This window comes from Stegostoma tigrinum, chromosome 1 (assembly GCF_030684315.1).
Source record: "Stegostoma tigrinum isolate sSteTig4 chromosome 1, sSteTig4.hap1, whole genome shotgun sequence".
NCBI lineage: Eukaryota > Metazoa > Chordata > Chondrichthyes > Orectolobiformes > Stegostomatidae > Stegostoma > Stegostoma tigrinum.
In genome coordinates this window covers 36,729,917-36,744,145 of record NC_081354.1, presented here as the reverse complement: position 1 = coordinate 36,744,145, position 14,229 = coordinate 36,729,917, and the positions used below count along the sequence as shown (strand labels likewise).

The 14,229-nt window shown below is 41.1% G+C and overlaps 1 protein-coding gene across 1 annotated transcript in view; it reads right to left on the bottom strand.

Annotated features, from left to right (window-relative positions):
- ccna2 (cyclin A2) overlaps positions 1-2,129 on the bottom strand; it is a 30,182-nt gene extending 28,053 nt beyond the window's left edge. Inside the window, exons 1-2 of the mRNA XM_059644668.1 lie at positions 1,985-2,129; positions 1,620-1,830 (exon numbers count right to left, since the gene is read on the bottom strand). Coding sequence (XP_059500651.1) covers positions 1,620-1,823 — 204 coding nt within the window. The 5' untranslated portion in view covers positions 1,824-1,830; positions 1,985-2,129. The remainder of the gene's footprint in view (positions 1-1,619; positions 1,831-1,984) is intronic.
- Positions 2,130-14,229: the final 12,100 nt, after the last annotated feature.

Here is a 14,229-nt window from a genome sequence, read left to right as displayed (position 1 = left end):
AACCAGATCTTTTCTTGAACTCAACTTTGTCATGAAAAAGACTCTGTTCCAAATGCAGTAGCACATTCTTACTTTTTAAGATGGAATTGTGTCTTTTAAGTAGTATGTTTTTAAAAAGAAAAATTCAGTAGCTCTAGAATTGAAGAACGGACTCAGAAGCAGGAGGGGGAAATGTAATTTTCTACTTGAAAAACAAAAAGGAAGAGACTGAAAACCAAACGAGGGCAGATTCAGTTCAATTGTGATATTCACTTCACCAAAATACTTCCAACACCTCTAGGTTTATTTGGGTGGAAGTGCCAAATGATTCTATCCACAAAAATTGTGGCAGATGTTCAGCTTCTGGGTGAAGCACAGAATCACCTACGACTAATGATCCAAGACTGCAGAAACATGCAAATTTAACTCAGGTGCAGATGTGGAGAAAACAAGAGTATCTCAGCTCAGTTATTTGATTATTTCCCTATTGGCATACAACACCTTGGTAGACATAAAGTGTTCAACTCCCAAGGATTCCAGTCAGGTCAAAGGCTTATATAACTCTACAGAAAGTCTGTTTATTGGTAACCAAGATCAGTCAACTATTCCTTTTGACTGAATTATTGTCACGAGTACTGAAGTGCAGTGAAAAGCTTTGTTTGCAATCGGTACAAGAAAATCACAGTAAAGTAAGGATGTACAGATCAGAGGTTGTACAAAGATGCAGGTTACATTACAAAGGGCACGCGCTAGGCGAAATCAACGTTAGCAAGATGAGCATTATTTGAGGCTAGAGTGTGTCCATTTCAGTCTACTAACTGCCGGGAAGAAGCTGTTTATGATCCTGAACTTTGAACAAGCACCATAAATTCATGAAGTATGTCCCATTTGAAAAAAGTTGTTATAGTGACGTTAATTAAAAAGTAACCTATCTATTTAAAATACTACTCAAGCCGTATGGAATCATACAGTTCTCGATTTTCCAATAAACTGCCTATTTTATCGTTAGCATGCTCATTGCAGTGGCATCACTGACGATTTAGAGTATAGTTGCGATTCACAAATTCACTCTTTCCGGAGTCCCGGAATCGGGGGAAACCAGGCTAAAATCCAGTAGATGATTTCCTCAATATTTGCTAGGCCGGCGGAGAAGAGAAGAACTCAATGATTTCAATTTAAACCTACACGCGTAAAATGTGAAGTTCTTCCGCAATCCAATTATGAGAAACTATTAGGACACCCTAGCAACAAGGTCGTTTTGGCTTGCGGGCTGATATAGAGTTAAAGAGTGTGGAGCACTTTTAATGCTTACGTGTAAGCGTTCAATAAAGTGCTGCATCACACAAGTAACTATTGCTATCAATATGCGAGTACCACTATTTTTCGAACGTCAACCAGCGTAAAAGCTTTAAATTGCAACGTGGAGGACAATCCAGATATTTGTGAGCCGTTGCAAAACGGAAACTGAATGGTGTTGGAGCAATTTGAATTTAACGCTAATCCTCATCGCCGAGAAACCGTCGGATGATATATATTAACCAGTCGTGGCATTCGCGTACTCAGAGTCCGTACTGGAGACCACCGCCGACAGATTGTACCTGCACCGATCATCCAGTGACAGAACCTGCCTCTTTACTTACGGGTTTGCGATGGGGCTGTAAAGCTTGATTACTCTGCAACACTCCGAGCACCTTCCTGCCACCGACAGGGGTAGGAACGGCGACTCTGCCCGCATTTCGCTCCCGGCCTCCCGGTTCCTGACCCTGCCAGCTGACGGCTTTCACCGCCTGGGGTAGCACGTTTTCCCAGTCCCTGGAGACAGCGTCGCGAGAAGCCCGATACATTCTCGAACTCCGGGATTTTTAAAAAAAAATTAAAAATCTTACTTTAAAAAAACTGTACACGTTTCCTTTGAAACAAAAAACACGGGCAAAATACACCGTCGAGTTAAAATCGGAATGAGACCGGGCTGGCGGCTCGGAGCTGTGTCCAGGCTCCCCGTTACCTGTGAAAGGGAGCGACCCCAGCTCGAGCGCCACCGGCCGGGTCCCGCTCTATAATCGGTCCTCCACCTAACGCCAGACTGCGTGGATTGATAGACAATTGTCCTCCCCTCCCCCCAACCCCCGTGCGGCCTGGGACAGTTTGTTCAATTGCTCTTTTCAGGTTCCTCCTCCCCCTGATCAGCTCAGACGTCACCACCGGCAACTGATAAAACCCCATTCAGTTCAAGTGTCCCGCGTCTATTGAAACCAGCCAATGGGTGCTTGATGTGCGGACGCACGTCGGTTCCGTTTCAGATTTGAATTTTTTTCCCCTGCCTCTTATTATTCGCGCGGTCGCGGTTGTCAATCAAAGGAAGAAGAAAATGGGCGGAAGCTGCAAGATGGGAAAGAATTGCTTGGGGTGCAAACAGCGAGTGAGTGCCTTCAGGGAAGTAGAAAAAAATGCAACATGTTAACATTAGTGCAAACATACCATTAGCAAAACGGAAACAGTTTACATTTTGTTAGCCTTTGTGCTCCAAAGATGCTGCATGGCCTACTGTGTTCATCCAGCTACACACTTTGTTATCTCGGATTCTCCAACATCTGCAGTTCCCATTATCTCTGATACAGTTTACATTTACATGTGTTGCACTGTCACTTGCACCCCCATCCATTTATTTTTCTATTGTCTTCAAAATGTTGATTCACAGTGTAGTAGAGTTAGAAAAATGGCTTTTTGTGCAGTTTAGTGCATATCATTCTTCACTTTTGAGCCTGTAAAGAAATTGGAGCTCTGCCATTTAATAATACCATGGTTGATCTGTTTGTGCTTCAAATCTACACTTTCATCTGTCCCCAGTAACCTTTGATTTTCTCTACTTAACAAAAATCTATCTCTATTAAAAATATTCAATGACCCCCATTTCCACTGCCTTCTGAGGCAAGGTTCCAACCTGCTGGAACAAAAGTCACCTTATCTGTTCCAAAAAAGATGATTTCTAATTTTAAAACTTTTTTATTATCCTGAGGAGTAGCATTTTTGCACTACCACAGATCATGTTAAGTGTTTACAGCCAGGGTTGAGACTACTCAACAATCACCAGGCATAAAACATTAAAACATATTATTGTAAGTAGTTGCAGAAAATTCAGATGGACCTTGAAAACAATTTTTTTTTTCATTTAATACTTCTGTTTATGGATTCTACAGATATTGGAGATGGGAGTAAAATTGGATGTTTGGCAATGGAACTATCAGTTCTGAGGAAGAGTCGCTGGACCTGAAACATTAACTCTGTTTTCTCCTTCACAGATGCTGCCAGACCTGCTGAGCTTTTCCAGCAACTTTGTTTTGGTTCCTGATTTACAGCATCTGCAGTTCTTTTGGCTTTTATTTAGTTAAAAGAAAGGACTGATATTAAATGAAATATTCAGAAAACAGGAAGAAAGGGAGGTTGAACAATTTATTAATTAGATATAACAGAAACATTAGAAAACATTAACACATAGCAGTAAGACATGTAGGTTTTATGTTGATTGTCATAAAAGACAATAAAGAATCTATCATTGACCACCTAATGGTGGCAGGAAAGTGTACAGTGAAAGATGTAATAAGGCAGGGAAAATCCAAATTCCTTGAAATGAATTGCCAAAGAGTTATGTAAAGAGAAAGGAACAGGGATCCTGCAAAGGTGCTTTTTTGTGACTCAGTATGTGACAAGCATAAAATGATTTACTACAGAATGTAGTAATGGAGAAAAAAGCAGAAAATAAGAAAAGTCTAAGTATGAACTTATCTACAAAATAAGAACAATGATATAATATAGATTATGACAATAATTCAGATAGCCATAAATAGAACAAAGATGGGGAATTAGAAGAGAAACAGTATGGTGGCTCAGTGGTTAGCACTGCAGCATCACAGCGCCAGGGACCCAGGTTCGATTCCAGCCTCGGGTAACTGCCTGTGTGGAGTTTGCACGTTCTCCCTGTGTCTGCGTGGGTTTCCTCCGGGTGCTCCGGTTTCCTCCCACAGTCCAAAGATGTGCAGCCTAGGTGGATCGGCCATGCTAAATTGCCCGTAGTGTTCAGGGGTGTGTGGATTATAGGGGGTCTGGGTGGGATGCTCCAAGGAGCAGTGTGGACTTGTTGGGCTGAAGGGTCTGTTTCCACACTGTAGGGAATCTAATCTAATCTAAAAGAAACATTGATAGAACTCATGAAAGTAAAATGGGCTCATTAACTCTGTTTTTTCCTTCTCAGATGCTGCCAGACCTGCTGAACTTCTCCAGCAACTTTTTATTCCTGATTTACAGCACCCGCAGTTCTTTCAGTTTTTATTTAGTATGTTCAACAGTTTGGTCCAGATATCATAGAGAGGTGCAGGTTCATTAAGACCATAAGACAAAGGAGTGGAAGTAAGGCCATTCGGCCCATCGAGTCCACTCCGCCATTTAATCACGGCTAATGGGCATTTCACCTCCACTTACCTGCACTGTCCACGTAGCACTTAATTCCTTGCGAGATCAGGAATTTATGATTCTCTGCCTTGAAGACATTTAACGTCCCAGCCTCCACTGCGCTCCGTGGCAATGAATTCCACAGGCCCACCACTCTCTGGCTGAAGAAATGTCTCCTCATTTCTGTTCTAAATTGACCCCCTCTAATTCTAAGGCTGTGCCCACGGGTCCTAGTCTCCCCACCTAACGGAAAAGACTCCCCAGCGTCCACCCTTTCTAAGCCATGCATTATCTTAGAAGTTTCTATTAGATCTTCCCTCAACCTTCTAAACTCTAATGATTACAATCCCAGGACCCTCAGCCGTTCATCGTATGTTAGGCCTACCATTCCAGGGATTATCCATGTGAATCTCCACTGGACATACTCCAGTGCCAGTACGTCCTTCCTGAGGTGTGGGGCCCAAAATTGGATGCAGTATTCTAAATGGGGCCTAACTAGAGCTTTATGAAGTCTCAGAAGCGCTTTGCTGCTTTTATTTTCCAACCTTCTTGAGATAAGTGACAACATTACATTCTCTAATCTAATCATGGACTCAACCTGTAAGTTAACCTTTACAGAATCCTGGATCAACACTCCCAGATCCCTTTGTACTTTGGCTTTATGAATTTTCTCATGGTTTAGAAAATAGTCCATGCCTGTATTCTTTTTGCCAAAGTGCAAGACCTCGCATTTGCTCACGTTGAATTTCATCAGCCATTTCCTGGACCACTCTCCTAAACTTTCCAAATCTTTCTGCAGCCTCCCCACCTCCTGCCTGTACTACCTGCCTGTCCACCTAACTTCGTATCATTGTCAAACTTCACCGGAATGCCCCCAGTCCCTTCATCCAGATCATAAATATATAAAGTGAACAGCTGCAGCCCCAACACTAAACCCTGCGGGACACCACTTGTCACCAGTTGCCATTCTGCAAAAGAGCCTTTTATCCCAACTCTCTGCTTTCTGTCACACAGCTAATCCTCAATCCATGCCAGTAGCTCACCTTGAACACCATGGGCCTTCACCTTACTCAGCAGCATCCTGTAAGGCACCTTATCAAAGGCCTTTTGGAAGTCTAGATAAGTAACATCCACTGGGTTTCCCTGGTCTAACCTACTTGTTATCCCTTCAAAGAATTCTAACAGGTTTGTCAGGCACAACCTCCCCCTTACTAAATCCATGCTGACTTGTTCTAATCTGACCCTGCACTTCCAAGAATTTAGAAATCTCATCCTTAATGATGGATTCTAGAATTTTACCAACAACCGAGGTTAGGCTAATCGGCCTATAATTTTCTATCTTTTGTCTTGCTCCTTTCTTAAACAAGGATATTGCAACAGCGATTTTCCAATCATCTGGGACTTCTAACACCTCCGCTATTTCCTCAGCCACCTCCCTCAAAACTCTAGGATGTAGCCCGTTGGGGCCAGGAGACTTATCAATTTTTAGACCTCTTAGCTTTTCCAGCGCTTTCTTTTGTAATGCCTACCGTACTCAACTCTGCCCCCGACTCTCCCTAATTGTTGGCATACTACTCATGTTTGCCACTGTGAAGACTGACACAAAGTACTTAAGTTCTTCAGCTATTTCCTTATCTCCCATCACTAGCCTTCCAGCATCAATTTGGAGGGACCCAATGTCTACTTTTGCCTCTTGTTTGTTTCTTATGTATTGAAAGAAACTTTTAATATCATTTCTAATATTACTGGCTAGCCTACCTTCATTATGGGATGGTGTGACCAACAATACACATTGTAAGGTAAGATAAATGCAAAGGATTTTTGGAAACTGATCCTATTCTATTCTTAACTACCTGTGAGGATGAGGGTGAAGAGCATAGTTGTACTGTACAACCTCAACATAATATCCCAACTCCTATACTCATAGGCCTGAGCAATAAAGGCAAGCACGGTAAACACCTTCCTAATCACCCTAACTTTGTGATGCAAACTTCAAAGAATTATGTACCTGAATGCATAGGTCTCTGTCCTACACATTACCTAAGGTCCAACTTTTACTGGTTAATTCTTGCCTTTATTTGTTTTACCAAAATGCAGTACCTCACATTTATCCAAATTAAACTGCTACTCTTCAGCCGATTGACCCAATTGATCAAGATCTCTTTGTAATTTTAGATAACCTTCTTCACTGTCCACTATACTGCAAACTAAATAAACCAGGTTAGAAAGTTTATAAGAAAGAAAGGAAAATGGTAAAGGCAGAACAGTGCTTTTGGTGATTAAGGAAAAAAATCACTTCAATAAGAATGGATAGAACATTGGAGACTTTATGGGTAGAATTATGAAAATATTTAAGTCTGTAGTGGAAGTTGTGTAGATACCTTAATAGCAGCTGTAAAATGGTAATTGCACAAATGTAGATAAGACATGCATGCAGTCAAGACAGATTGATTTTAATAAGCCAATTTAATTTTCATATAGCATGAGACATGCAGTCTTGCAAGTCTCAGAAGGATGAATTTCTTGACAGTTTTGGGATAATTTTCTGTGATAACATAACCAGTGAGGGGGTAGACCATTTTAGGTCCAGTAATGCAAAACTAGCCAGATTTAAACGACAGCCAAACCATAAGACACAGCAGCAGAAATTAGATGATTCAGCCCAAGGAGTCTGCTCCACCATTCAATCTCGGCTGATTAGATTCTCAATCCTGTTCTCCTCCTTTCTCCCCATAGCCCTTGATGCCGTGGACAATCAAGACCTACCTATCTCCATCTTAAGTATGCTCAATGACCTGGCCTCCACAGCCTTCTGTGGCAATGAATTCCGTAGATTCACCACTCTCTGGCTGAAGAAGTTTCTCTTTATCTCCGATCTAAGAGGCCTTCGCTTTACTCTAAGGTTGTGCCCTCAGGTCTAAGCCTCTCCTACTAATGGAAACATCCTCCTAACATCCAGTCCATCTAGGCCATTCAATATCCTGTAAGTTTCAATTAGATCCCCCCTCATCCTTCTAAGCTGCGAGTATAGACCCAGAGTCCTCAAATGATCCTCATATGTTAAGCTTTTCATTCCTGGGACCGTTCTCATGAACCTCCTCTGAATCCACTCCAGGGCCAGTACATCCTTCCTGAGATATCCATCCTTCCAAAACTGCACACAATACTCCAAGTGTTGCCTGACCAGAGCCTATAGAGCCACAGAAGTGTATTCCTGCTTTTATTTTCAAGTCATGTCAAATTAAATGCGAAAGTTGCATCTGTCTTCCTAACTTGCAAGTTTAATTTGAGGGAATCCTGGACTAAAACTCCCAAGTCTCTCTGCACTTCAGACTTCTGAATTTTCCCTCCATTTAGAAAATTATCCATGCTTCTATTCTTCTTACCAATGTGCATGATCTCACACTTTCCCACCTAGTACTTCATCTGCCACTTCTTTGCTCACTGCCCTGTCCAAATCCTTTTGTAGTTTCCCTGTCTCCCAAACACTGCCTGTCCCTCTACCTATCTTTGTATCATCTGCAAACTGAGCCAAAATGCCCTGAATTCCTTCATCTAGATCATTAATGTATCAAGTGAAAAGTTGTGGTTCCAACTCTGACCCTTACAGAATACCACTTGTCACCGGCTGCCATCCTGAGAAATACCCTTTTAACCCTACTCTCTGCTTTCTGCCATACAGTGAGTCTTCAACCCATGCTAGCCACCATGTCTCTAACACCATGGGCCCTCAGCAGCCTCCTGTGCGGCACCTTGTCAAAGGCCTTCTTGAGGCGCAGGTAGATAACATCCATTGGCTCTCCTTGGTCTTGCTCAAAGAATTCTAACTGATCTTTCAGGCATGACCTTCCCTTATGAAGCCGTGCTGACTGTACCCTATTTTAGCATGCACTTTGAAGTATTCAGAAATCTTATCCTTCCTGTAATTTTCCATATTTTGCCTTACTGCCTTTTTAAACAGGGGTGTTATATTAGTGATTTTCCAGTCCTCTGGGATCCTCCCTGACTGTTTAGCGTTTCACCACTGACGCCTCCACTATCTCTTCAGCTATCTCCTTAAGAACCGTGGGGTGTAGTCCTTCTGGTCCTGGTGATTTATCCACCTTCATGCCATTCAGTTTTTCTAGCATCTTCTCCTTGGTGATGGCCACCATACTCAGCTCTGCCCCCTGACTCTCCTGAATGTTTGGGATATTACTTGTGTCTTCCACTGTGAAGACTGATGCAAAGTAATTATTCAGTTCCTCAGCCATTTCCTTGTCCACCACCACTATCTCTCCAGCATAATTTTCCAGTAGTCCAGTTGTCTACTTTTGCCCTTTAGATATCTAAAGAAACTCTTACAGTCCTTCCTTTCATTATTGGCTAGCTTACCCTCATATTTAGTCTTCTCCCTCCTTATTTCTTTTTGTGTTGCCCTCTTTGTAAGCTTCCCAATCCTCTGGTTTCCAACTACCCTTCACCGCATTATATGCTTTCTCTTTTGCATTTATGTTATTCTTGTCTTCCCCTATGAGCTATAGTTGCCTCATCATCCTTCTACCATGCTTCTTTTACCTATGGATGAAATTTTGCTGTCTCCTGAATTACTCAGAGAAACTCCTGCCATTGCTATTCCACTGTCTTTCCTGCTAGGCTCCTCTCCCAGTCAATACTGCCCAGGTCTCCCCCTCCCTCTACCACACCCCCCCATGTCTCTGTAGTTGCCTTTATTCAGCTGTAATACTTTCTTTCAAGTCGGTCAAAGATATCTCTTACCCAGGTACTGAGCAGGCAACATACAATGTGGGACTCACGATCCTGCTTACAAAGGGTACTATCTACTCCCCTGATTATAGCATTCCCTACAACTACCACTTGTCTTTTTTCTCCCCCCTTTTGAATGGCCTCCCGTACCACAGTGCAGTGGTCAGTTTGTTCATCCTCCCTGCGGCCCTTTTCCTCATTCACACAGGGAACAAGTACATCATACCTGTTGGACAAGGTCAAGAGCTGAGGCTGTTCTGTTCCTGACTGCAGGATCCCTCTGCTTGCCTCACCTGTAGTCACCACCTGGCCACTGACCAAATTCAAAGTTTTTAACCTACCATGTGTGACTACCTCCTGAAACACAGCATCCAGATACGTGTTCCCCTCCCAGATGTGCCGCAGTGTTTGAAGCTCAGATTCCAGCTTATCAAATCTGAGCTGAAGTTCCCTGAGCAACCAACACTTGCTGCAGATGTGGTCACTGCTGTTTGCAATGGCCTCAACCATCTGTCACATCTTATAGCTAGAATACATCACCTTTCCAGTAATTTCTACTTAGTTAATTACTTTTAAATTAATTAAATTTATTGAGACTACTTTGCTGTGTTCTTATTCAAATTTATTGCAGGTTTCCTACCGGACAATCAGTTCACCCCATCCCTGTCACGTCATTCCATTTTTTTCACGGGTATAATGTGCCCTGAGCTCCAGTAGGTTTATACTTACTCTGCTGCTGCAGCGTCTTCCTCCAGCTTCCAGCTGAGTAGGCTGTGGTCCCCAGGTTCCGCTGGGTTTACACCCTGCTGCTCCTGCTGTGCCCTCCGTCAGTTCCCACTGACTAATGTGAACACTGACCTAATAGCAATCATAATTTCATCAAATTCAACTCTAATTGCCATAGTTGAAACAGGACAGCTAAAGAGCTAAGAGATATAAACTGAACATAAAAGCATACAAAAATGCAAAATATAACACAGGTCCTGGCAATTGAACACTAATGGATGACAAAAGCAGTAAAAAAGGAATATGAAAAGAAACTTGCAAGAGGTATCAAAATAAACAGAAGAATCGTTCCCAATTATGTTCAATAAACATGTTAGTCAAATGGGACCACATTGCTATTGACAATAGGTGGCAATGACATTGTCAGTGAAAATAAAGAAATGATGGACGTTTTGAATAATTAATGGATTTTTAATCAGTATTTCCATAGGGGAATGCTAGAAATTCCATGGCAATTAATGTTTAATCAGAGATAGGTAAACCAAAATTAAGATGAGCAAAATAGCAATAATGAAGAAAACAATAAAGAGTGACAAGACTCCAGGAGCAAATGATTTTATTCCCAAGATTTTAAAGGGAGTAGGTGAAAAATTGCAGACTCCATAACTCTAAACTTCTGAGGTTCTCTTGATTCATGAACCATTCCTTTAAATTGGAAAATTGTACATGTCACTCTGCTAAAGGAGAGAGAGAAAATATACCAGTTTGGTGAACATTTGCTGGGTAAGTGCCATAATCCATAATTAAGGACAGAGGACTGAATACTTGAAAAATTTTCAGCAAATCAGAAGGAGACAGCATAGCTTTCTAAAGGGTAGGGGTCATACTTGACAAACATTATTGAATTTTTTAGAGAGGTAACTAAAGTAGTGCATGTGAATCTATGGATATTATGTGGGCATCAAGAAACCTTTTGATAAAGTCCCTCGTAAGAGACTTAGCTAAAGCTGAAGTTCATGGGATTTAAGACACGTTATTAACTGAGTTAAGAAATTGATTGAGGCAATGGAGTAATGTGCATGTACTCCAACTCACAAAGATGTGACTAGTGATTGAAAAGGTCTGTGTAAGGGCCTCAACTACTTATTTACTTACAGTTTAGATGATGGGATAGAAAACTGAATGTTCAAATTTGACAAAAACAGAAACAAAGGGGACATTGTAAATAGTGTAAAAAATGTATAAAATTACAAAGAATCATCCACTTTTGACTCAAAGTGGAAAGAAGAGGGTATTTGCTTATTTCCTTTCTTGACTTGTCCCATGAAACACAGGGTCATCACAATGCTGATTGATCATCCTTCCTTCTTAAATGTAAATTTTGGAATTGGTAAGTGGTTTTATAGCCAGATGACCTTACTACCACAAATAATGGCAATTTATCTCTATAGGGGATTGGCACTATAACAAGTAAGCATGTCTGCACCAGTGGCTGGGTTAGAACCAAGGTACGTTATAACCATTGGATTTCTACCATTTCTAGATTTGCAAAGAGATGTTAGGCATCCAGCTAAATGAAATGGACTAATTGAATCCTGGCCTTTATGTTAGAACTCTAGACTGCAAGGGACGCTAAAGAAAGCTTAATCTAAATATTAGAGTTAGACTTTCCAGGAGTGAAATTAGGAAACCATTCTATACAGTAATGGCAGAAGCTTGGAATTTTCTTCTGTAAATGAAAAAAATCGACTTATCAATCATAAACTTTAAATGTGATTGATGGATTTTCTTAGCTAAATGTGTTAAAAGATTTGGAACACAGGCGGATAAGCTTGCATATAATTGAACAGTGGAACAGGTTTCAGAGGCCAAATGTGCGATTTCTTCTATCAATAATCTAAACCAGCAATAGGAAACTTTGAAAGTGGTGTTCGATGAAAAACTTAAAGCTGCATCACAGTGTTGAAACTAATCAAATCAAACTTAAAAACTGTTAACATTATTTCAACACAAAAACAGGCATTGTACCAACAATATTATATTGATTGAAACAATCAATCTAAAGTAACCCAATCAATTTTTCACTACAATGAATCTGTTTGGTATTCCTGTTGTATTTACAAGATATTGAATTCACATGGAAGTAAACTTTTTCCTTTGTAAGTTGTTGCAAAAAATTGTTTTACTCTACATTTTATACAAAAATCACTTTAAAAAGAATGAAAATGTTAGCATGGAGGCAAACAGAAAAAAATATATTTATACTTGCCACTTTATCAGGGATTACAACTAATAAAGAGCTTGAACACAATATGTACTTTCAACAAAACTAATGGGAACTTATAAAACAAAATGTTAATATTGTTAGTGTGCCAAAGATACATTGGTCTTGCAACACTTACCATTTGCTGAAGGCAACACAGAGCTTGAGAAATTTTCAGTAATGTTTTTCCTGAAATGAGAATGGCTGGAGGCATTCCAATTTACATTTATTGTTAAGTGTTAACTAGAATATTTGCAGTGTCAATACTGGTAGATGTCTTACCAAGAAGCTTTTTTTTAAATTGCAGAAGGTAAATAATCTCCCTGTTGTTCTGCTCAGAACTCTTACCTCTGATCTCTTTTCTGTTTCTTCCCTTTCTCATTAAATCAGAAACACTCTATTCAGCTTAATCAGAGATTGTAAGAACTGCTGATGCTGGAGTCTGAGATAACACAGCGTGGAGCTGGAGGAACACAACAGGCCAGGCAACATCAGAGGAGCAGGAAAGCTGATGTTTCAGACTCTGGCCCGAAATGTCAGCTTTTCTGCTCCTCTGATGCTGCCTGGCCTGCTGTGTTCCTCCAGCTCCACACTGTGTTATTCAGCATAATATTGTTTTCAGTTGGAGCACATCACCAACTCAGTTTTGCAGTTTTAGAAAGAAAAGTTATTACCTATTCTGTCTCTTTTATAGGCATAAAATGTGCATAACACAAACACAGTTGGCTTGACTGCTATTTAAAGATGCAAAGGGACACCAACAGTGTGGGTTCACCATAAAGGCCCCACCTTCTCAACCTTGCCCCTCGCCTGAGGCATGGCGACCCTCAGGTTAAAGTTACCATCACTCATCTCTCTGCAGTGAGAGGTCAGTTCTATAGTCATCTAATTGATTCCATGATTTGATGATCGAGAGTAGACTGCTGGTAATTGGCTGGTTTGGATTTGTCACATCTTTTGTGGACAGGACATAACCTAGGCAATTTTGTACATTGTCAGGTAGTTGTACTGGAAAACGCCACTAGGAGTGAGCAGTTTTGGAGCACATATCTTCAGTACTATTGCCAAATGCTGTCAGGGCATGCAGCCTTTGCAGTATTCCAATGTATCCTGTCACTTCTTGACATCACGTGGATGAATTGAAAAATTGATGACTGGATTCTATGATGCTAGAGATGTCTGGAGGAGGGCAAGATGGATCTCCTCAGCATTTTTGGATGAAGATTGTTTCAAACACTTCAGTGTTATCCATGCACTGGTACGCTGGCTCCCGCATCATTCAGAATGGGGATACTTGTGGACATTCGGACTCCAGTGACTATTTAATTGTCCATCATTTATTTTATTTCAAATATATACTTTATTCATAAAAATTCTTTGTGTACATATGTAATAACTAAAGCAATTTGGTTCTACGCAGTAGCATATGGCGAAAGAAACAAACATTGGAATTTGACTTTATCCAACAAACAAACCCAAGGCATTTCTTACTTATGCTAGTCTTGTGTAAGTAAAAAAAATACTTTGTTTGAGGCACTGGGTGTGTCTGAAAGCTGAACATACTCCCATTTAACTTTGGCAGAAAGACTATAGTCATTGGTCTTTCTCCACTGCGCCTTGGTGACAGCTGCCCCAAGCTTTAGTGCATCTCTCAACGCATAGTCCTGGACTTTGGATTGGGCTGGCCTGCAACACTTGGTCGAGATCAACTCCTTGCTCTGGAAGATCATCAGGTTTCAGCCAGAGTAAAGAGCATCTTTCACCAAGTTGATGGTCTTCCAGGCACAGGGTTTTTCTCGGTGTGCATCCTGGAGAACAGACCGTAGAGACACACATCACGGACCACTCAGATGAACCATGACAAAAACCACTGCATCTCTCTCCAGATTTCCTTTGCAAAGTACATTCCAGAAGGAAATGTGTAACTATGTCTACCCAATCCCCGTCCCAACACCCAACCTTCAGGGCAGCTTGCAGTGGCATAGAAAGACCAGGCATATATGAAGGATCTCACACCAACCAAGCAATACCTTGGTTCTTATTGGAAAGTTCTGTGATGAGGCATTTTG